Consider the following 24697-nt stretch of genomic DNA (forward strand, 5'->3'; position numbering starts at 1 on the left):
AGTAATAAGAAAATGCACTTAACTGGCTGCGAAGCAGCAAAGAAAGAGGAAGTTGTGACCTCTAGGATCCTTTATATAGTGTTGTGTACTCTATGGTTACCCAGGTATCATGGGTATTGTAGTTGTTTTTTACTTTACTGTGTGCTGATTGGCTGCTGTATTTTTCAGTAAAGGAATAGAGTAAGCATAATCGGAGCCTCCGTCCTGCCGTAGAATCAAGTCCCTCTTCTAATCTCTGCCTGCCTCCTTTACCCTTCAGGAAATCAAGTCCCTCTTCTAATATCTGCCCTCCTCCTTGCCTCCTCAGGAAGTCAAGTCACTCTTCTAATCTCTGCCCTCCTCCTTGCCTCTTCAGGAAGCAAGTCCCTTTCTAATCCCTGCCTTCCTCCTTGCCTCTTCAGGAAGCAAGTCCCTCTTCTAATCACTGCCCTCCTCCTTGCCTCTTCAGGAAGCAAGTCCCTCTTCTAATCTCTGTCTTCCTCCTTGCCTCTTCAGGAAGCAAGTCCCTCTTCTAATCACTGCCCTCCTCCTTGCCTCTTCAGGAAGCAAGTCCCTCTTCTAATCTCTGCCTTCCTCCTTGCCTCTTCAGGAAGCAAATCCCTCTTCTAATCTCTGCTCTCCTCCTTGCCTTTTAAGGAAGCAAGTCCCTCTTCTAATCACTGCCCTCCTCCTTGCCTCTTCAGGAAGCAAGTCCCTCTTCTAATCACTGCCCTCCTCCTTGCCTATTCAGAAAGCAAGTCCCTCTTCTAATACCTTCCTTCCTCCTTTCTTCTTCAGGAAGTCAAGTCTCTCTTCTAATCTCTGCCCTACTCCTTGCCTCTTCAGGAAGCAAGTCCCTCTTCTAATCACTGCCCTCCTCCTTGCCTCTTCAGAAAGCAAGTCCCTCTTCTAATCCCCGCCTTCCTCCTTTCTTCTTCAGGAAATCAAGTCTTTCTTCTAATCTCTGCCCTACTCCTTGCCTCTTCAGGAAGCAGGCCCCTCTTCTAATTCCTGCCTTCCTCCTTGCCTCTTCAGGAAGCAAGTCCCTCTTCTAATCTCTGCCCTCCTCCATGCCTCTTCAGGGAGCAAGGGCCATGCAGGAGAAGGTGTCGGCACAGTACATCAACGAGACTGAGGTGGCGAAGGCCCAGCGGGACTTTGAGTTGAAGCAAGCATCCTATGACATCGAGGTGAACACAAGGAAGGCAGAGTCAGACCTGGCCTTCCAGCTGCAGGTGAGGAGCCTTAGCAGGAAGCAAGGGAGAGGCTGAGAATCTGTGATTGAAGCCAAGGATGAAGCACTGTGGTGGGGGAGAAGGCTGGAGTCACCGGTGTGTTTTGTTTTGGGGCTCTAAGTCAAATGTGTTATCGATCCCTGTGTGAGAGAGCGTTCTTGGAAATCCCTGTGTGCCTTGCAGCCCTCAGCTCAGTATTATCACACCACAGCCAGTAATGAGGGAGATAGCTCTTTGGAAACCTATGCTTGACTTCAGTCTAGCAGTGACACAAGTCTAATGCTTCCCAATTAAATTATAATTTAACAATTTGTAGGTCCACAGTTTAACACCAGACTTGAAAGTATTTCTTAAAATGATTTAAAATTAGTGTTCAAGGCTTGTGTGGCTCGCGATAGACGTGCTCTGCATTCTTCCGCTGTCTAATGTTGGGTCCAGATCTGTGACAGATGTTTTGCAGCATTAATCCTATTCTGGATTCACATACTGTGCATTTTTCCACCAACTAATGGTCGGGTCTGGAATAGTGTTTGTTTTCTTTGGTGTTTTTTTGTTGCTTTTTTTGCTTGGGGCGGCATCGACCACCATTTGGTGCTAGGTCCATCCCTTGTGTGTCGTCAAACTGCACCCTGGAAGATCCTGTGTGTGGCAGCCATCTTCAGATACTTTTTAGGTCGAGCCTTCGCAGCGCGCATGCGCTGCAAAGGAAAACAGCCTTTTCCGAGCACTTAGGCTTTTCAGCCCAGCACGTGCACGCGTTCTATTGCCTTCAATGGCAACGCGTGCACGTCAGGAGATTCACTCGCGGGAGCGAACGGCCCTTCTGGTCGCAATTATCGCTCCTGCGAGTGAATCCCTCCCCCCTGCTGCCACGCGAGCACTTTTTTTCTTGTTTAGAGTTAGAGACATCCCAACCCCCTAAAATGGCAGCCAAGCCAATACTTGATGACGTAGCTCGTGTAGCTTGTGTATACCGTGTTTCGTCAAAGTGTTTCAAAGCTTTTCCAATATTGTTTTCTGGCGAACATGACATTTAAAATAATACATAAACCAAGTAAAAAATGAAGAGAAAGTGACTTTACCAAATTAGAAGAAAACTATATACAAACATATTAAAACTTGGTCTATAAAAGTGATCATTTACTAATAAGGTGCTTCGATTTTGAAACACTTGAAATGCTTAAATGGCCACAAATTAAAAATGTTCAGATCACTGAACTACACTTTCAAAATGTCTAGTTGCCAGCTTTAATCACAGCAGTAAAATTGTTGCTTTTTAGTCCTCAATTACTTCTATTACAGTCACCAAGTGGCTTGTCCATCGGGACTCGGAAAGCTTTGTGCACAGGAAGTGCGTATCCACATGTCAAAAAGCTTGGGCATGAGAAACGAGCATCTACCTTTGCGAAGTGCTTTCACTGGGTGCTTTGGAACATGCCTCCAAGTGCGCTACAGGAAGCGAAGCATCCATGATGTATTGCGAGTACAGCTGGGAGATATTTTTATAGCTGCCTCGGACACATCCATAGTTAAACACATGCATGATCTGAAGCAGAGTCTAGCCAGATCCAGAATCAGAAAAAAGACGTTTTGGAGCAAACTCAGACCAATTGTTGCAATCGTTATCAATAGGTAACGGGGATAAATAAATTCTAAAATTCCATTCTCATGCCATAAACACACTGGAAATATACTGGACATACGTTGGAAATTAATCTGATATAAATTCTTGAAAAAATCTGTTTTTTTAAGTACCATCCATATAGATGAACACATACCAAGTAAAATGTCAAGGTAAATGACACTGGGGAAAAAAAATCAGGATTTTTAATGTGATGAAATATCTGAATTTTGAATGGTTGAGCACAACAATTAAACAAATATGTTATTTGAAAATCGGAAACTAATTTTCAAAGGAACACACAAACACATAAAATTAGAGTGAAAGCAGAAACACACAGAAGCTGCCTTTACCGAACTCCGGCCATAAATGAGGTCTGAGGGGGTGCTAAACGTAACTTCCTGCGAGGCTGAAAGGTCATTCACTGCTTGATGGGTTGAGATGAAGCAGCGTGACAGGGAAGGAAAGGGCTTCTATTTTCAGCCGAGTAACTGCACAGAGAGAAGATTAAAAATAACAAGCATTGGCATAGCCAATAGGTCTCGCCTTTGGGACCTTATAAGTATTTAAGTACGCAGTACAATATCCTTGGTGCAACATCAACTGTTGCATGGCTTAACACTTATAATGTCCCAAAGGCGAGACCTATTGGCTATGCCAATGCTTGTTTCCATTGTTGGGTCTGGAAGCAAAGGGAAACACTCTGAAGTTTTGGATGAAATCCACAAACAAAACAAGGAATTTGAGTGAAAAACCCATCAATCATCGACGTAGAAGACACTGGAGACGGAGAAAGACCTCTGGACACCTTTCCTTTGAGAGACCCAAACGGAGCAACAACGCAGATGGATCAAAAGAGGCACGGTAGTGGCCATGTAAATTACCCCTTTTCAAAGTCTGCTGAAAGTACCACCACAAGTTTGCACAGTGCGATCCACACAGCGTTTGTAACCTCTGCCAGCTAAGGGATCACAAGTATAAAGATTGTGAAGCCTACGCAGTGTTCATGTCGAAGACACTCAAAGTACGCCGAAAGTAAATGGAGGGTCAGCAAGAGAATCACATTCCGACTCCTCACCCACGCACACAAGGCTCTCCACGACGTGGGCCTCATGTACCTCAACAACCGCCTCGTATTCTACACACCAACCCGCCAGCTCCGCTCCGCCATCCTCGCCCTCGCCACCGTCCCACGAATTCGCAAAGCCGCCGCCCGAGGAAGATCCTTCTCCTATCTGGCAGCCAAGACATGGAACTCCCTCCCCACCCACCTCCGGCTGACCCAGGACCATCTCGCCTTCAGGAAACAACTCAAGACCTGGCTGTTCGAGCAGTAGCGACCCCCCCCCCCAGCGCCTTGAGACCCTAACGGGTGAGTAGCGCACTATACAAATTCCTTGATTGATTGATTGATTGATTACGTATTCATATTTCAAAGCCAGAAACAACCATCGCTGAGGGACTTTGGGCTCTCAAGTGATGAGGATGATCAGGGAGTGCCCGCAGTATCAACATACAGGGGTCACACATCGAGATCCTTGAAGGGGACGCCGAGGAGAGGCATACCATGAAGAAGGCAACAAAAGACACAGAAAAGAAAACAGACAAGGTAAGAAACCGTCAACCGTCAGAAACCAAGGGCCACAAAAAGAAGGCACAAAAAGCAGCCCAGGCATCGAAGAAAACGACGACCGAGGGTCAGCCGCGACCAAGAGAACTCCACGGATCCCACACCAAGGATATCGATGAGGGAAGATCATCAAAACCGACGGAGGCAAGCCCGGAATAAGAGGCCACGAAGGAAAAGCCCATACACTTGGAGCTAGAAACCCCCACACCCAAGAAGAGGATCTCCCCGGCCTCAGATGCCAAAAGGGGTCTCGAGGTGGAGAAAAAGAAGAGACTCCTCAAAGCAGAAATGGCAGCACTCCCTCAACGGAAGATGGAGTTCAACGAGGCACTGAATAAATTTCGAACTCCCGTGAAATCCGCCAGTCCCACCAAAAACGCAGAAGAAGAGAAAGATATCCTGAAAGCTCCGACAACCCCCGAACCGCACAAAGAAAATGTCAAAGAGGAGCTCGACGCTCCAGAAGAGGTGGAAGCCTCTGGGACTTTTGAGGAAGAATGGAACGACCTTGACAGAAAGCCCAGAAGAGGAGGTCTGTAGCTATCCCTCGCAGGCTTCACCAACAGATGACATAGCCTTCTACAACAGCCTCATCAAGAGAGCAGCTGATACGTTCAGGGTCCCCCCTTAGAGAAGGAGAAAGGAGACTCCTGCTACTTCCTAGACCCATTAGTATTATTCACCAAGGGGACACAATATCTTCCAATGCTACCAAGCATTCTTGACCAGGGCAAGGATGCTTTCAAGGAGCCTGCCTCAGCAAAGGAGGTAACCCAACGGTTGAGAAAAAATACAAACCCTCCACAAAGGACCCTAAATACATTCAGGAGAACACATTGGCAGATTCCATCATTGTAACTACAGCAAGAAGAAGGAGCAACGCTCACTCCTCCACTGGCCCACCTCCAGAGAGAGAAAGCAAAAGAATGGACATGGTGGGGAGAAAGATAGAGAGGAAGACAGCATTACTATGGCGCATTGCAAACTCCAATGCCCTCCTGAACAGGTTTTGGCACCAACAATGGAATGACACTGAAGAACTGATGAACAAGCTCCCAGAAGAGGATAAAAGAGAGGAAAATCCATCATACAAGACGTAAAGAACATAGCAAATACCTGCCTGAAATCAGCCCTACGATACAGAAAAGGGGGTGGTGATGAACAGAGTGTCTGAATTAAGCAGACCACTCTTACCCAGTCCAAAGATCAGGGCTTGATCCATCACCGTTATTTATCTCACTGCCCCATCCCAGCTCAGAACCTGGCTATATGCAAATTAGTCTGTCCCTGGCCCAGTGCATCATGGGAACAGGGCAGACCAAACTACCAAGCCAATTCTTCACCAGAAAGGAGACAAGCTACCGGGGACCGGTTTCTGGCATTTCAGCCTCTTCGGCCCGGCTTGCTTGAATCCTGATGGAGCAGTGAGAAAGGGACTCATGTCTGAGTATACCCTGCCACACCTATAGTGGCCAAAAACGATACAGAAAAGGGGGTGGTGATGAACAGAGTGTCTGAATTAAGCAGACCACTCTTACCCAGTCCAAAGATCAGGGCTTGATCCATCACCGTTATTTATCTCACTGCCCCATCCCAGCTCAGAACCTGGCTATATGCAAATTAGTCTGTCCCTGGCCCAGTGCATCATGGGAACAGGGCAGACCAAACTACCAAGCCAATTCTTCACCAGAAAGGAGACAAGCTACCGGGGACCGGTTTCTGGCATTTCAGCCTCTTCGGCCCGGCTTGCTTGAATCCTGATGGAGCAGTGAGAAAGGGACTCATGTCTGAGTATACCCTGCCACACCTATAGCAAGCCGGGCCGAAGACGCCTGAAATGGCAGAAACCGGTCCCCGGAAGCTTGTTTCCTTCCCAGTGTAAGAATTGGCTTTTGTAGTCTGGTCTGCCCTGTTCCCATGATGCACTGGGCCAGGGACAGACTAATTTGCATACAGCCAGGTTCTGAAACTGGGATGGTGCAATGAGCTAAAAAACGGTGTTGGATCTAGCCCTGATCTCTTGACTGGGTGAGAGTACTCTGCTTAATTCAGAGACTCTGTCCATCACCACCCCTTGTTGTAAATTATTTTGTCCACCCTAAGCGTGGAAGGGTATACTCAGATGTGAGTCCCTTGCTCATTGCACCATCAGGATTCAAGCAAGCCGGGCCGAAGACGCCTGAAATGGCAGAAACCGGTCCCCGGAAGCTTGTTTCCTTCCCAGTGTAAGAATTGGCTTTTGTAGTCTGGTCTGCCCTGTTCCCATGATGCACTGGGCCAGGGACAGACTAATTTGCATACAGCCAGGTTCTGAAACTGGGATGGTGCAATGAGCTAAAAAACGGTGTTGGATCTAGCCCTGATCTCTTGACTGGGTGAGAGTACTCTGCTTAATTCAGAGACTCTGTCCATCACCACCCCTTGTTGTAAATTATTTTGTCCACCCTAAGCGTGGAAGGGTATACTCAGATGTGAGTCCCTTGCTCATTGCACCATCAGGATTCAAGCAAGCCGGGCCGAAGACGCCTGAAATGGCAGAAACCGGTCCCCGGAAGCTTGTTTCCTTCCCAGTGTAAGAATTGGCTTTTGTAGTCTGGTCTGCCCTGTTCCCATGATGCACTGGGCCAGGGACAGACTAATTTGCATACAGCCAGGTTCTGAAACTGGGATGGTGCAATGAGCTAAAAAACGGTGTTGGATCTAGCCCTGATCTCTTGACTGGGTGAGAGTACTCTGCTTAATTCAGAGACTCTGTCCATCACCACCCCTTGTTGTAAATTATTTTGTCCACCCTAAGCGTGGAAGGGTATACTCAGATGTGAGTCCCTTGCTCATTGCACCATCAGGATTCAAGCAAGCCGGGCCGAAGACGCCTGAAATGGAAGAAACCGGTCCCCGGAAGCTTGTTTCCTTCCCAGTGTAAGAATTGGCTTTTGTAGTCTGGTCTGCCCTGTTCCCATGATGCACTGGGCCAGGGACAGACTAATTTGCATACAGCCAGGTTCTGAAACTGGGATGGTGCAATGAGCTAAAAAACGGTGTTGGATCTAGCCCTGATCTCTTGACTGGGTGAGAGTACTCTGCTTAATTCAGAGACTCTGTCCATCACCACCCCTTGTTGAAATCAGTCCTAGACACAGCGGATACAGCCAGCAGACAGGTTTGCACAGGCACAAAGTTCAGAAGGTACACCTGGCTCCGGATGTCAGGCTTCAAGCAAGAGGTGCAAACCTCAATTATTAACAGACCCTTCACAGGAGACAACCTGTTTGGAAGTGAAGTAGATGAATTCCTTCAACAAATAAAAAAGGACAATGAGATGAACAGGGCTATGGGAACCCTGCAACAGAGGGGCATCTTCAAGAGAGGAGGTTTTAACCTCAGGAAACTTACAGGAAGGGAAGTCTTCTCAACAGGCCAAGAACAACAAACTCAAGGCGGCAGACAACAATCAAACCAGCAGTCAGGATACCAAGCCTGGCAACAGCAACCAAGGCAGCCCTTTCAGGGCAGAGGAAGAGCCAGGGGACAACCCTTGAGAGGGGGAGGTGCAAACTTCAAGTGACTTGCTCACAACAAAAGACCACCACACAACACCAGTGGGAGGCAGTGTAGCGCATCACCTACTTCAACAGGAAAACATCACCTCAGACAGAATCATTTTAAACGTGGCACGTCACGGCTATTGTATAGAACTAACAAACAAACCCCCATCAAATCCACCAAGAAAGAAGAAGGTCCATGGAACAGAACTCTTACAATTAAGACAAGATATATTGGAGCTCTTACAAAAACAAGCAGTAGAGAAGCACTTCAAAGGAAACTATTCACCTTACTTCTTGGTACCAAAGCAAGATCTCATGCTGAGACCCATCTTAGACCTCGGATTCATAAACAAATTCACGCACGCAGCATTTCAAAATGTCAACACTACAGGAAGTAATCCCACAGTTAGAAAAAAGGGGATTTTATGGCAACAATAGATCTAAAGGACGCCTATCTACACATCCCTATGAACCAAGCTCACCAGAAATACCTTAGGTTCTTCCAGAAGAACATTCAGTACCAATTCAAAGTCCTGTCTTTTGAGATAAAATCGGCACCAAGAGTCTTCGCAAAGTGCCTAGCAGCGGTTGCTGCATCCCTAAGAAGGCGAGGAATCCATGTCTCTCTCTACCTAGGAGACTGGCTGGTGAAGACAAATTCAATGCAAAGACGTAGGACACACGTTCATCAGGTGATCACAACACTGCAAAAATTTGGGTTTTCAATAAACCAGAAAAATCCATCAACAAAACCAGAACAAGAAAAGACCTTAGGAGCAAGATTAGATTCCAAGGTTGCACAGGCATATCAGACCCAGAACAGAATACAAGCTATCAGACAAGAAACTAACCTCTACCAGTAGGGCCAGTCTCCTCAGTGAGGACTGTCATGAAACTCATGGACGTGATAGCATCATGCATTCACCTCATCACCCACGTACGTCTCCACATGCGCCCTCTACAGGAGTGGCTATGCAACAGTTGGTCACAAACCACAGGGAGTTGGGAAGATCTAGTGGTTGTAACAGAAAAGGTCCTGGTAATCAAAAAAGGTCCACCTCAGAAAAGGTCAATGTGTACCTTGTTGTTGCTGGAATACACACAATGTCTTAAAATACCCCTCACACACCAAAAGGGCCCTTGGTGTCATGCTTCATCATCGGGGTCTTCCCGCCCGGCTGCCGGACGGGGCAGTGCTGCGACAAGCGACTACGCTGGAGCACCTTTTAAATGTGGGTGTGATCCAGCGCTCTCACCAAAATATTGCACAAATAACACTATCTACTACCACAAAACTTACACTACAACACTAGGCCCATAACAACAATAGAGCGCTTGAATCATGAGGCGATAAGATCTAAATATAGTTGTTTAAACCATCTGCAATAATCAAGACCAGCTTGTCATTTTAGAAAGTTTATTTTAACACATCTAGAAAAACTTAGGTTTTGGTATTTTATTAAACAAGCATTAGAAAATGTCATAAAGAAAGATTTATTCAGTATTAATAAAAAGAGCATAAATCAAGAATTATTATTCATTAGTAGGAATAAATAAAATTAAGCATTTCCAAAATCCTAACTATCTCTCTGTCTCTACCCTCATCACCTAATAATAAAGTAATTAATACAAATTTCTTTCCTCACGTGTAAAGTCCATCAGCATAACATCGTCCTCCAGATTTCTCGAGCGTAAGCCAACTATGTGTTCTCTGAACCTATTCTTATACCCTAATTTTAGCTGAGCTAACTATTTTTCACATTCCAGCAGACGAATTCTAGTTCTCCATTGGCTGAGCCACCTCGTACCACAGTAAACTGTGACACCTCCTTCTTACATGCCCGGGCAAATTCACTAGTCCATTGTTCATGTAGAAGTCTTGGCAGTTCTTCCTTAGGCTGCTACATTTTGTAGCAACAGCTTCCTTTTTAACCTTGAGCTTAGTCAGCTCTGAACTCCCGTGGCACGTTAGCAAACGTTAGCAAATTTCTCCAAAAAGTCATCTTTTTAGCAGTTCATTCCAAAACCTTTCAAAATAAAAGCTCAGAGGCCTTTTCCATCCTTCTTGGAATTATTTTCACTTGAGCCATTTTCATCATTAGGCCTCTTTCAGAAAGCGTCAATTTTCTGCGCCACTGTCCCTGCGCCACTTTTAAAAGGGTACTATTTTCCTGCAGCCATCTCTAAGCTTCACTTGTAAAACTATTATATAAACAAACACAAAGAATAATTAATGAAAGAAATACAGTTTGTTCTGTTGCCTCCCATCATTGCTAATAATTAACCCATTAGTCTAAATTATCTAGCAGTAAAGCACAAATAAAGCAGCATTTTATATCTACCAGTTTTCATAAATCCAGCAGGGTTCTTTATGCACCTATAAAGAATATAGTGACACCACATAGACAAGGGAAGCAAAATAAGCACATGCCATTATTTAAAAACAGCTGCTATTAGTTATGACATGACAATAGACAAGATTAATGTATTATTTTCCACATACATAAGAATGCAACATAATGCACATTTATGAGCACATATGTTAGTTTCCCGCGTGTTCTGTAATGTAATGTATCTTTAAACTAGATTGAATTATTATACACACAGCACAAATTGTTAGCATTATTAATTTATTTATGGAAGTGTGACTTCATGGGTTTAAACAAATTTTTGTTTTCTATCCCGCTCCATCAACTCCCTCATCTGGTGATTAACAAATCACCACACCAGCACCCAAAATTTTAGCAAAGATTTTATCTAAGATGAACATGATTCAATTTCACCTGTGTTAGTATTTCTAAAGACTTATCTCATCAGTTTATCTACAATTCTCATATTGAGTTTTAAGAAACCCCTCTAGTTCTATTTCATTCTCTTGTGTATCATACAACTGAGCTTCAGCAAAAGTGTTGCAAAAACTATAACTAATAAAATGTCAGTATCTTGCTTGTCATATTAACCTAAAACTTCTCCTTGTAAATTTCAAAAAAGAACAATAACCTAAATTAACCAAAGCAGAATTATGTTTTCATTAAGCTTGCAAAGAAAAATAAAACAAAAATTTTAAAAATGTTACCTACATTTTCTAAAAATTTCTAACACCCCCCTTTTTCAATTTTTTTTTTTTTTTTTTTTTTTTTTTTTTTTTTTTTTATACTCTTTAAACCTTCTAACAGTTTTTCTTCGACCTAATGTCACAAATTTTTCAGCTGACATAATTTCTTCGACCTTGTGTCACCTAACAAGATTTCTTCAGCCTTATGCCAAAAACAAAAAACCTAAAATTTAACAGGTATGCACTTCAATCATTGTCACTTTTGTTTTCAATCTCTTTCTGACTATGATTATTCACCTCTATTACAGGTATTACTTCAATTTTCTTTCCTGCCTCACTTTTCTTTGATCTGTATCTCAATTTGAATTTTAGGCCTTCATTTTCTTCTGGCCAGTTATCACTTTTTCTTAGAAATTTCTTCTTTTGCTTGGTTACATTACATTCTGTTCTCCAAGCTCCTTTTCTGAATTTTCTTATCTGAGAATCTTCATCACTTTCATCAGTTTCAGTGTCAGAAATTTCAACTTCAGACTCAGGTACTTCTTTACTTGGCAGCTTCACTCCATTAGGAACGTCATCTTTGTAGCTGGTATTTGGCAATTCATCTTCTTCTTCTTCAATTACCTTCAACTTCCCAGTTTCAGAATTCCTGTTCCTGCATTCAGAGCTACTTTTCTGCTTTTCAATACTCTCCTGGTCTTGAATCACAATCTGATCACATTCTTCTTCTGCTTCTTTTTCTGGCAGATTTCCATCATTTTCTGAGTCTTCAGTCACAATTTTCAAGTCTTCTTCAATCAAGGCTTGTTTTCTCTTCGTGTTCTCCAGATGTCGACCAACTTGTCGATCTTCAAGATCTGGATTCTCTTCAGGCTCTTCTTCAGAATCTGAATCATCAATTGTGACACTATTCTCGTCATGATTTTCAGGTGTAGTTACACGAAAAGTATGGCCAGTGTCAATCCACCTCTTCAGTCTTTTGCACTTCTCTGCATTTGTTGTGACAAGACTGACTGACTTCCTTTTCTGCCACCTTGGCACTAGAGAATTTCTTTTTAGACGAACCTTTTTCCTGATCCTTTTACCTGATAATAGATCAAGTACTTGTTCTTTTTCTCTTGTTTGTACTTCAGTTTCATCTTCATCAAACACAGAGATCATTTCATCTGATAAATTCCTGAAATTCTCTAAATTGATGCTATTATTGATAGGCATCATTCTTTTCTCTGGTATAAATGTCTGTCTCATGACCTTGTCCATCTTAATCTCACGTGGACTTAAATCTGTCTTTTTATCAGTAGTATTTCTCAAAAACATCAAAACAAGTGGAAGAATATCTGTCCACTTTGTACCTGCAGCTAGGCACATTTCTGCATCTCTGTCTTTTATAGTAACATTCTCATGCTCCTCAACATTTGAAATTTCTATTCTATCTGTACAATGGAGCAATCTGTTTTCAATATGTTTTCTGTTATCTGATAACTTTGCAACAGTAATTTCATCATCATGTCGCATCTGAAATGTTTCAACCCATTTTGTAATCAAACAAATAATCACAAAAATGTAGCACAGTTTATCATACAGTGACATCTCACAGAAATCCATTTGTAATCTGGTCAATGAACCACTCTCCTGTAATTCTGTTCCCAATCTCACAATTGTTCTCTTAATTGTGTTCACTTGCTGACAAGTCAAACACCTCTGGTAAAGAAATTCTACAAATCCGTGATACATTCTGTTCATGTCAGTAATCATGCTGTTTGGTAAAACTACTCTACCATCTCTGTGTATCCAAATGTCATTCTCATCTTGCTGTCTAAAATCTGTTCTCAACCATGTGTTTCTCAACCATGTGTTTTTCTCCTCATGAGTTGCTTCATCTTGTAAATCTTTGACTCCCTGCCATGTTTCAACTATAGATGTTAGTATTAGTGAACTCAAAGCATGTTCATCATTCATTTTGTATGCTGCACATATCACGACAGCAAACCTTTCTGCCAATTCAATGTTATCAATCAACCCTTTAATCAAATTTGCATTTCTGAAAAGTGAACCTGCAGAAGTCAATGTTTCAATCTGTTTATCAATTGTGTCCTTTACTTTGATGTCTTCACTCAAAAGAACATCATTTTTATTCCAACATTCTGGAAGTGCATTTAATCTTTTCGGACTGTTTTCTTGTTCTTTATTTAATCCTGTATCTATATTGTCTGTCTGTTCATTAACAAAAATTTGTAATGGCAGTGAAGCCATGTCATTCTGCTGAATCATTACCTGTCGCTGTATTTGTAGCTGTTCATTTAGCTCATTTATTTCAATTTCCTTTTCCTTTGAGCATAATTTTGACTCGTCTGACTGTGTCAATTTCATTAGGTCAATGTCAGACTTCTCACTTACCAGAACTGAAGTCATCTCTGTTCCTTGCTCGGTTGCAATCCCTACTAATTCAATTTCAAGTACAATAGAATAAACCTTTTCAGTTAATGGGACCTTTAAATTTGCGGAATTAATTTCATCTTTTCCCAGCACAGGGACTATCTCTGTTTCCATAATTTTCATGGACTCCTTTAAATCATTTGATGAATTTACATGATCAGGAATATTAATTCCAGAAGTACCAAGCATTTCATCATGTTTTTCAATTGCATTAATTTTAGAAAAAGTCTGAGCTGGCACTTTATCAATCTGATCTGACACTTTTGGCGTTGTATTAACCTGTTCTGGGGGTCTTCTTGAATTTCTGTTCTGATCCATATTTACAACATCAATTTTATACTGATCAACATTTTCTACTCTGACACTTTTATTATTTATTTTCGCTAATTTGGGAATTTTTAATTTACTCTCACATTTAGCAACAACCTTTTTCATTTTCTTATATAAGAAAGACATTTTCTTTAATTAATTTGGTAAATGTACTCTTAAATTTGCCTTACAGCGTTTGCTGATCAATTAATTAATTAATTTAACTCTATCAGGTATAGAAAACCTTATAATTTGGTCAATTTAATATATCTCCTAATTTACCTGTATTACTAAATTTAATTAACCTGTAAAGAAAAATATTAATTTGCAAAAACAGTAGCAACACAAAATATTTATTTATAATAATAATACCAACATATAATCACATGTGTTTTAAATGTGCTTATTTTTCACTTACACACCTTCTGCAACATTTACCTGTGAAAAAAGAAAACCTGAAGTGCTTTCCTTATTTTTAAATAGAATGTCTCCTTGCAAATAACCTTTGACCCCTTCTTATTAATTTATTTAAACTAATAATTAAATGTTTTACTTGGAAATCACATATTACCAAATTGTGACACAATGCCACTAATGTTTACACCCTTATTCCTTCCCAGGTGTGTTCTATAATCAGTGCTGGGCACTCACATCAAAGAAAGAACAAAACTAAAAACACAGTAAATCTTAGTTTAATTATAGCACCTGACATTAGCCAGTTGTTTCAAACCTAAAATACACATCAGTTGTGATAATAACGAGGCTGTAGCAGAAAAGAAAACCTAAAACCAGTATAATTGTAAAATATAAACAAATTGCCAAAAACTTTTCAGCCAATCACAATCTTTCATAAAGCTCAGTTAGTCACAGAGCAGCTTTTGCTTTGACACGTATTTTACTGTTGTTGCAGACTTTCTCCCCTTGTCTTTAGCTATTTCCCTTATTAAAATGCACACAATGTGTGCCTCACTTTCCTTTTTCTGTCCTCGCGCTCCGAGCAGGCAGTTATTATAAAGCCCACACTCGAGCCTCTAACTACACGGAGCTCTGACCAATCAGGTCGTGGCTCCTCTCTCTCGTGACTATACACGTCACAGCCAGTCACAGCATGTCTTTACTATGATGCTAACAAATCAGAGCGCACCTTCCTTCGTGCTTCAAACAGTCTTTATGATTGTAATACAGTACACAGAGCACAACGCTCAGTTCTCACATTAGCTGCAATGCGCTTCGTTTTTAAACAATAGCGCATCTGAAAGGAAATCAAAGCGGGGACATTTAAAAAACTCTTAACACAGAACAGCGCTTCATCAAATCACAGCGCAGCTCTGCTGTGACAATGGGGCACTCCTGTCCAATCAGAGCACAGCTTTTTGATGACGCGACGGGACTGGCACAAATAGAAGTGCAGTTCCTTCGTGAAGATACTGCTTTGGCTATGACGCGACGGCGTCCTAACGAATGGGAGTACAGCTTTGGCTATGACGCGACGGAGTTTCAGCCAATGACAACGCGGGCGCTGACACGCTTACACCTTTCTTATTCAATCCAGCCCCCCTCCCTCATAAAGAGTTATTACATTTAATTGCCACATGCATCAGCCCTGTTCTAAACAACAGAGCTATTGTAGCAAGAGAAATTGATAGTAGTGGGACACTTTCTCGGCAGACAATAATTACAAAGCCCACACAATAGAGTTGATTTAAACAGGGACACTCATAAATGCAGATAACTATTTCGAAATGTTAATTGCACTTTGACTAATGACAGCGCTACCAAATCAGAGCGAGGCAGCAGCCCAAGACACTTCAGACCATGTATTTTCCAAATGGGAGAGCCTTGTCCAATCAGAGTGGGGCTCACGGAGCCTCGCCCAATAGGAGCGCGGCTCTTTTATGACGCGTCGGCCTCTGGTCCAATGGGAGCGCGGCGGCTGACGTAGCCAGCCGTTGCAGCTCGCAGCTCTCCCCTTGCGCTTCAAACAGCAGCAGCCCCTCCTTTACAATAAGTGTTTCTAATACAGCGTGCTCGCCACACGCATCGGCCTTGACACGCTCCTTTCTTTTAAAATAACAGCGCAATTGTAGCGAGACTAAAACGGGGACTTAGTTTTAATTTGAGTGTGTTCCCGCTATGAACTGGAAGTTAATTTACATATACAGTCATCTTATCACGATATGTTCTTCAATATGGGACAAACTTCTATTTAGCTCAACTGAACTACTTATCATTATTTCTAAACCCAATTTATTATACGGGGATGCTTATAAATTATGAATAACTTGGCATGAAGTGAAGACGCGCGCTAGCCAATCACGCGCGACTATTCCAAAACATTTTAGCGAATCATAGCGCTGCTTTGCTATGATGCTCCAGACACCTAAGCCAATCAGAGCGTCTTCTCCCTATGACGAGCCTTAAGTTTCAGCGAATCAGAGCGCGGTTGTTCTGACGTAAGCAGCTGCTGCAGCTGCAGGCTCTCTCCTCACACGCTTTCACTCCTAAAACAGCCCCTCCCTTACAATTTTCGATCGGGGCATATTTTAATCGTTTTAAACTAGGGAGATCAATTTATTACTATATTTAAAGCGAGGAATGTTTATAAAATTAATACTGATCGCTTTTTACTTACTTTAATAATGTTTAACAACGTGGAATACCTTAATTATAGCCTAATTAACACAGAACATTCTAAAATGTTCCTGAATGTTTTAAAATAGCACAGTTCACCTTTTTATACTTTTCAACTATGCTGAACACTTTTCAATTGAATTTTATTAACGTGCAGAGCTTTTACATGTATTTAAACACTGCACAACATCATAAAAAGTCTTAGAATGGTACAGACTTTATCCTGAACTTTCCTAAGTACCTTAAAATTACTTTTGGTACATTTTAGTGAATACATAAAACGAAACTCATCTGTCTGCTTCTCTAATTAGGATAGTTTACATACATTCAAGTATCCACACTTCGGAATAGTCGGCGCTATTCACACTAAGGATAATTTCCATTTGCCAGTAGAGCAACTCTTACCCTACCCTTCTAACACGTAAGAATATGAACTCATTTTGCTCTGAACCCACCGCGAAGTGAAAGTTCTAAGAGTTCCACTTGAACATACCTTACAAAACAATCACGCACTTTCACACTGAAAATTCCCTAACTTCAGTCACACATGAAATCCGTACAGGACTCTCACCTGTTTATAGAAATCATGCACCGTTAGCAAAATAACACCGTTATCCGTACAGGGCTCTCACCTGTTTATAGATATAAAACATGTATCCGTACAGGACTCTAACCTGTTTATAGATAATCATGCACCGACATTACCCTGCCCTTCACTCAAGCTTGAATATAACTAATACTCTTATCACAGTGAGTTTTATGGAAGGCGCTTTGTCCCTATTCTCATGCTGCTCTAATTTCTTAGAAAACCCTCACTATTACAAGATTCACACCTAGCCCTAAAACTGTGTTGCACGGCGACAACACTGTATTGCACGGCGACAATACTTCTGGTACACGGCGATACCAACAGTGATACTCGGCGATATCACAGAAACAGATCAGATATTCTGCATGACTACATTCTCATCACACAGTTTTTGTACCGGTACACACATAGCACAAAATAAACAAACTCAACATGTGTTAAAACTTAATCCTATGAATTTACCAACATATATATATCATGCATGTAACATGTATGTCAAAAACAACATATATAAACCGTCCGATGGCTACCAGAAATTGATCCAGCGCTCTCACCAAAATATTGCACAAATAACACTATCTACTACCACAAAACTTACACTACAACACTAGGCCCATAACAACAATAGAGCGCTTGAATCATGAGGCGATAAGATCTAAATATAGTTGTTTAAACCATCTGCAATAATCAAGACCAGCTTGTCATTTTAGAAAGTTTATTTTAACACATCTAGAAAAACTTAGGTTTTGGTATTTTATTAAACAAGCATTAGAAAATGTCATAAAGAAAGATTTATTCAGTATTAATAAAAAGAGCATAAATCAAGAATTATTATTCATTAGTAGGAATAAATAAAATTAAGCATTTCCAAAATCCTAACTATCTCTCTGTCTCTACCCTCATCACCTAATAATAAAGTAATTAATACAAATTTCTTTCCTCACGTGTAAAGTCCATCAGCATAACATCGTCCTCCAGATTTCTCGAGCGTAAGCCAACTATGTGTTCTCTGAACCTATTCTTATACCCTAATTTTAGCTGAGCTAACTATTTTTCACATTCCAGCAGACGAATTCTAGTTCTCCATTGGCTGAGCCACCTCGTACCACAGTAAACTGTGACACCTCCTTCTTACATGCCCGGGCAAATTCACTAGTCCATTGTTCATGTAGAAGTCTTGGCAGTTCTTCCTTAGGCTGCTACATTTTGTAGCAACAGCTTCCTTTTTAACCTTGAGCTTAGTCAGCTCTGAACTCCCGTGGCACGTTAGCAAACGTTAGCAAATTTCTCCAAAAAGTCATCTTTTTAGCAGTTCATTCCAAAACCTTTCAAAATAAAAGCTCAGAGGCCTTTTCCATCCTTCTTGGAATTATTTTCACTTGAGCCATTTTCATCATTAGGCCTCTTTCAGAAAGCGTCAATTTTCTGCGCCACTGTCCCTGCGCCACTTTTAAAAGGGTACTATTTTCCTGCAGCCATCTCTAAGCTTCACTTGTAAAACTATTATATAAACAAACACAAAGAATAATTAATGAAAGAAATACAGTTTGTTCTGTTGCCTCCCATCATTGCTAATAATTAACCCATTAGTCTAAATTATCTAGCAGTAAAGCACAAATAAAGCAGCATTTTATATCTACCAGTTTTCATAAATCCAGCAGGGTTCTTTATGCACCTATAAAGAATATAGTGACACCACATAGACAAGGGAAGCAAAATAAGCACATGCCATTATTTAAAAACAGCTGCTATTAGTTATGACATGACAATAGACAAGATTAATGTATTATTTTCCACATACATAAGAATGCAACATAATGCACATTTATGAGCACATATGTTAGTTTCCCGCGTGTTCTGTAATGTAATGTATCTTTAAACTAGATTGAATTATTATACACACAGCACAAATTGTTAGCATTATTAATTTATTTATGGAAGTGTGACTTCATGGGTTTAAACAAATTTTTGTTTTCTATCCCGCTCCATCAGGTGCTATGTGAGTGAATTGGAGTGAGTGTCAGTAGGGTCAGGGGTGATATAGAAAAGTGATGTTAAAAAATACCTGGCCTAGTGATAGAAAAAACTATTTAATAAACACTGGCTGGTATTGTTAAAAAATGTGGTTTCGGAAAGGGTAAGCGGGTTAATGGGCTTACTTTCCTGTGCGGGTCAACATGTTTCGGGGCGTCATGCCCCTTCGTCAGGACCGGGGTCTGATCCCCCTGTCACTCACTAATGTCTTTCCACAATAAAAGGTGTATGTACAAAGTGGTGTGATGGTACTATTATTTATCAATGTGTATTGAAATATATTTTATATCCATACAAATCCCTTGCTAATGCTTATAGTATGCCTGAAAGACAAGAGCACGGTGTTGTTAATGCGCGGATCCCAAAGCGCTTCCCTAAATTACCTGTGAAAAAAGGAAAAAAACACACATACAGCAGGAATGTGGTGCTAAGGATCCTGAAAGAGATTCACTTATTCTCGAAATCATGGAGTGATTAACAAGACATAGTTTCACCCATATACAGTAAAGCACACACACAGTCTGGACATATTACAGTAGGTTAGCTAGAGAGGGTATGTACTCATTATTAAATACATACTTAGGAAGGTAGGGTACAATACCCCATGAGCCAACTCTGGACAGAAGGGTATTTGAGGGTCCAACTGCAGGTGGGAAAGAAAATGGGAAAAATGGGAAAAAGGAGAAGAAAGTTTCTTGTCCCAGTATTTTAGATGGCAGGTTACTGAAAGCAAAGCCTGGTGGTAAACCAAGTGTACCACTGTTTTTATGTCTGTCCCTTGCGGCTATGCCGTACTTACTCAACCCCCAGCCTCGTGGTGCTTCCTCCTCCGTCCGTGGCTTCCGTGATTGTGAGGATGGAAGTTCGGGCGGGTGTTTATATAGTAGCGTTAATTGCTTGCTTAATTAGTTAATGGCTTTTGATTCGGGACAGGTGTGCCCAGAAGGCAGAGTCCCAAGGTTAAGTTACTGTGGTGGCCATTGTTAGCTAGTCAAGGGTCCTTATGATGGTAACGAAAGGACTGGTTGTAGGTGCCCATGCTCCCCGTAGCTGGCCGCTATGTCTATGGTTTGTTAAAGAACCGTGTTAAGGAACGGGAGCTGAGGAAACTATCGTATCGGTGCAGCCCCTATGCGGTGTGAACTGCGCTTGCGCTAAGGAGTGTCTGGTGATCGCGTATGCGCGCTAAAGCGTTGGATCACCGCGCATGCGCGGAAGATAGGAGAGCTGAACGGCGCCCTGCGCGAGTACAATGAGAGCCTAATAAAGGTGTAAAGCGGCTCGGAAATTCTGATGATAACCAAGTAATAATGAATACACCTGGCATATCATAGTGCTGTGTCTGGGGGTTGTACTGGGGACAGGGTCAGGCTAATATTAATCAGTCTGAAGAGATAAGGAGAGCATGCAAATAATATAGGTGGATGGAAGGGATGGCTACAGCTGTATTTGCACGTGTGGCACGATTGGCTCGTCTGTGTAGTAAGGGTGATGGTACTTTTCTCGAGAAATATAGAGAGGCATATGCAATGGGAACATATATGGGCTACTTTTATACTGTTTAGAGTACTAAGAACGGGCACTGGGACTGGTTAAGAGTTGAGTTGGGACCAGGGTATATCATCATTCAGGCCAGTTTGATGTGTACCCAACCGGTACACCCAGCGTTGTTCCTTCGATAGAAGGTCCTTGTCACTCTTGAAAACCTCAATGACTGTCCATTTCAGATCATGAATGCTGTGTCCCTTTGTCACATAGTGTGTCGCCATTTTGGTGGTGGTTTTTTTGCAGTGTACATTGCTGCGATGTTCACCCATGCGGATTTTCACCGGCCTGCTAGTCATACCTATATATTCTTTTTTACAGGGGCAAGTGATTAAGTAAACCATGTTGCGGCTATTGCAGTTTGTAAACGAGCGTTGTTCCCATGTAGTCTGATTTGAGAATGTGATGGTGCGGCTTTTTTGCGTATATTGGCAGGATGCGCATGAGCCACATGGGTGGTGGCCTCCAACTGTTGTAAGTCTCGAAGGAGCGTTGGACCCTATGTTCCTCGGTCTTGTGTGAACCAACATATCCTTGAGGTTTTTGCCTCTCCTATGTGAAAACATGGGTTTAGGGAAGTCAAGTTTTCCACAGTTAAGCATTCTCCAATGCTTGTTCTCAATTTTAGTGATGCGGTTGGAGTTGGTGTTATATGTTGTTACACAAATGGGTCTTGGGTCAGGCTCTTTGTTACATGTTTCTTCTAGTAAGGCCTCTCTGTTGTTATTGCGGGCTCTTTTTTGGCCTTTCTTAACAATGGTTTTTGGATAGCTTTTATTCAGTCATTTGCATTCCAAATCAACTGCCTGGGTTTTGAAATCCTTGATGTTGCTGCAGTTGCGCCGCAGTCGAAGGAATTGCCCATAGGGTAGGTTCTCGCGTAGGTGTCGCAGGTGAAAACTGTCGTAAAGTAACAGGCTGTTCTTAGCCGTAGGTTTGAAATGGGTGCATGTTTCTAATTTTCCATCAATAGGATAGATATTAAGATCCAGAAACACAAGGTTCTCTTTGGAAACAGTGTGGGTAAATTTGAGGAACCGATCTTGTTGGTTTAACCATGTCATGAACAGGTTGACTGAGTCTTGGTCGTCCCTCCATATCACAAGCACATCGTCAATGTACCTTTTCCACGTTACCACGTGGTTTCTGTAGGGATTCTGGTCACTGAGGATCTTGGTCGTCTCTAGGTGGTGCACGTACAGACCGGCCAGACTAGGGGCGCAAGTGCTCCCCATGCTCGTGCCGTGCTTTTGTAGATAGTAAGTGTCTTCGTACTGAAAGTAGTTTTTCTTCAGTGATAGGGAAATACACTCAAGTACCACCTGTCTTGGTGTACGATATTTCCAGGGTGTAAAGAAAAGGACTTCCTCTATTATCTCTAAAGTTTCTTGGTGGGGGAGGCTCGTGTAGAGACTCTCCACATCCAGACCTATGAGGAGGTCTTGTTCTGGATCGAAAAGTATCTCTTTGACCAACTGTAGGACAGCTTTAGTGTCTCTCAAATAAGTGTTGGTCGCTTGCACTATGGGTCTGAAGAATGCGTCCGCGAATTTTGACAGAGGTTCCAGGATTGATTCGATACCAGAAACTATAGGGCGTCCAGGTGGATATGGGGCGTCTTTATGAATCTTTGGTATCGTGTAAAAATAGGGTGTTTTGGGGTTGTCCTGAATCAGGAATTCACTCTCTTTTTTGGAGAGCCAATCATGTGCTATGGCTTCCTCGATCATTATCAGAATACAGATCCTGACCACTTCTGTTGGGTCTTCCCTGAGTATTTGGTAATTGCGCCTATCTTCCAACAACTTTCTACATTCCCTATCGTAGTTTGCATAGGTCTGTATGACTGTAGCCCCGCCTTTATCGGCCAGCTTAATCACGATGTCTTGGTTGTTGGCAAGCTCTTGTAGAGCAACTCTCTCCAATCTGGTGATGTTCTGGAAAGTAGTGCTTACATCAGTGGGCAATTTCTCTAGATCATCCATGACCGCTTTCTCAAACGCCAGAAGTTCTACCGGTATTGTAGAGTCTAGTGGGGTAAAGGTGGATTTTTTCTTTAGCCCTGTGTCTGATTGGTCATTGGTCTTATTGTCAGAGTTCTGAAAGAAGGCTCTTAGCTTCAATTTCCGCATGAATTCTTTCATTTCTTGACAGATTTTGAACTTATCCATCTTATTGGTTGGGACAAAGCCCAGCCCCCTTGGCAGAACATTCTCTTGGGCTTCTGTTAATTGCAATTCAGATAGGTTCACCACTAGGTTCCCCGACTGGTTGATGCTGTTTGGCTCCGGGATTTGTATGGATATATAATATATTTCAATACACATTGATAAATAATAGTACCATCACACCACTTTGTACATACACTTTTTATTGTGGAAAGACATTAGTGAGTGACAGGGGGATCAGACCCCGGTCCTGACGAAGGGGCATGACGCCCCGAAACATGTTGACCCGCACAGGAAAGTAAGCCCATTAACCCGCTTACCCTTTCCGAAACCACATTTTTTAACAATACCAGCCAGTGTTTATTAAATAGTTTTTTCTATCACTAGGCCAGGTATTTTTTAACATCACTTTTCTATATCACCCCTGACCCTACTGACACTCACTCCAATTCACTCACGTAGCACCCACATTTAAAAGGTGCTCCAGCGTAGTCGCTTGTCGCAGCACTGCCCCGTCCGGCAGCCGGGCGGGAAGACCCCGATGATGAAGCATGACACCAAGGGCCCTTTTGGTGTGTGAGGGGTATTTTAACACATTGTGTGTATTCCAACAACAACAAGGTACACACTGACCTTTTCTGAGGTGGACCTTTTTTGATTACCAGGGCCTTTGCAAGATGAGGACGTGCCCACCTCGGTGCCACTCAGCACCACCTCTTCCTTCCCTCTTTTTGATTTCCCTATGTAACAGAAAAGGTTCCGATGGAGATACAATGCTGAGCATCCAAGAACATAACACTAGGTAGACCTTTCAAATCAACAACTCCCTCAGTGACCATCACAACAGATGCGTACCACAAGGGCTGAGAGCACATTCAAGAAACCTGAGGGTACGGGGTCAGTGGAACAATGCAGACTGACTCCATAAAGCACAGCAACTTCCTAGAGATAAAGATGGTGTTCCTGGCACTAAAGGCATTCCAAGCCCACATAGAAAGGAAGACAGTATTGATCCAGATGGACAATACCACAACATGGTTTTACCTCAACAAACAGGGAGGAACAAAATCATTCACCCTAAGCAAGCTAGCTCAGGAAATATGGAAATGGCGGCCAATTCAGGGAAAATCAACCTACAGCCAATTAATCTGCCAGGAAAGGACAACACCAAAGCAGATCAACTCAGCAGACTGAACAGCAGCTCGCACAAGTGAAACATAAAACAAAGGAGCCTGGAACTCCAGAAATAGACCTTCTTGCAACAAGGGATAACAAAAAATGCCAATCTTCGCCTCCAGGTTTCAACACCATCTATCAAGATGGAATGTCCTGTCACTAAACTGGTCAGGGACATTTGCATACACTTTTCCTCCAATTCCTCTATTACAAAGGGTTCTGGGAAAAGCCAGGCAACCAGAAACAAACTTAATACTCATAGCCCCTCAATGGGCAAGACGAACCTGGTACTCAAGCCTACTCAAACTGTCCAGGGGACAAATGATCAAGTTCAGGGCAGACAAGGACCTCCTCAAAATGCAAAGGGGGCAAATATTTCTCCCAGAACCAGTGACGCTCAGCATAGCAGACTGGTGCCTGAATACATATAGTTCAGTTATTTAATCTTACTGCAAAGAACAATGGAAATACAAAAAGAAGCAAGAAAACAAACCACAAGACAATCCTATGCAGCTAAGCGGAAACGGTACACCATATGTTGCACAAATAACAATACAATAAACTCAATTTCCACACAGCAGACAGCAAGATCAACTACTCAAGCCTCAAGGTGCACCTTGCAGCAATTGTAGCCTACACCAGGGGAGATTCATGTAAATGTTTCTTCACAGCACACAGGTGGTGAACTCAATAAGTGTGACATTAGAGGATCTTTTTCAAGTTCTTTTGCTGCATCTTGCTGAA

At 42.2% G+C, this 24697-nt stretch overlaps 1 protein-coding gene across 2 annotated transcripts in view; it reads left to right on the forward strand.

The window, feature by feature from the left end:
- LOC144754145 (flotillin-1-like) overlaps positions 1–24697 on the forward strand; it is a 229764-nt gene that overhangs the window by 128461 nt on the left and 76606 nt on the right. For both annotated transcript variants that reach the window (XM_078641724.1, XM_078641725.1), the window contains exon 8: positions 1062–1214. In XM_078641724.1, coding sequence (XP_078497850.1) covers positions 1062–1214 — 153 coding nt within the window. The remainder of the gene's footprint in view (positions 1–1061; positions 1215–24697) is intronic.

This window comes from Lissotriton helveticus, chromosome 5_1 (genome assembly GCF_964261635.1).
Source record: "Lissotriton helveticus chromosome 5_1, aLisHel1.1, whole genome shotgun sequence".
Taxonomy (NCBI): Eukaryota; Metazoa; Chordata; class Amphibia; order Caudata; family Salamandridae; genus Lissotriton; species Lissotriton helveticus.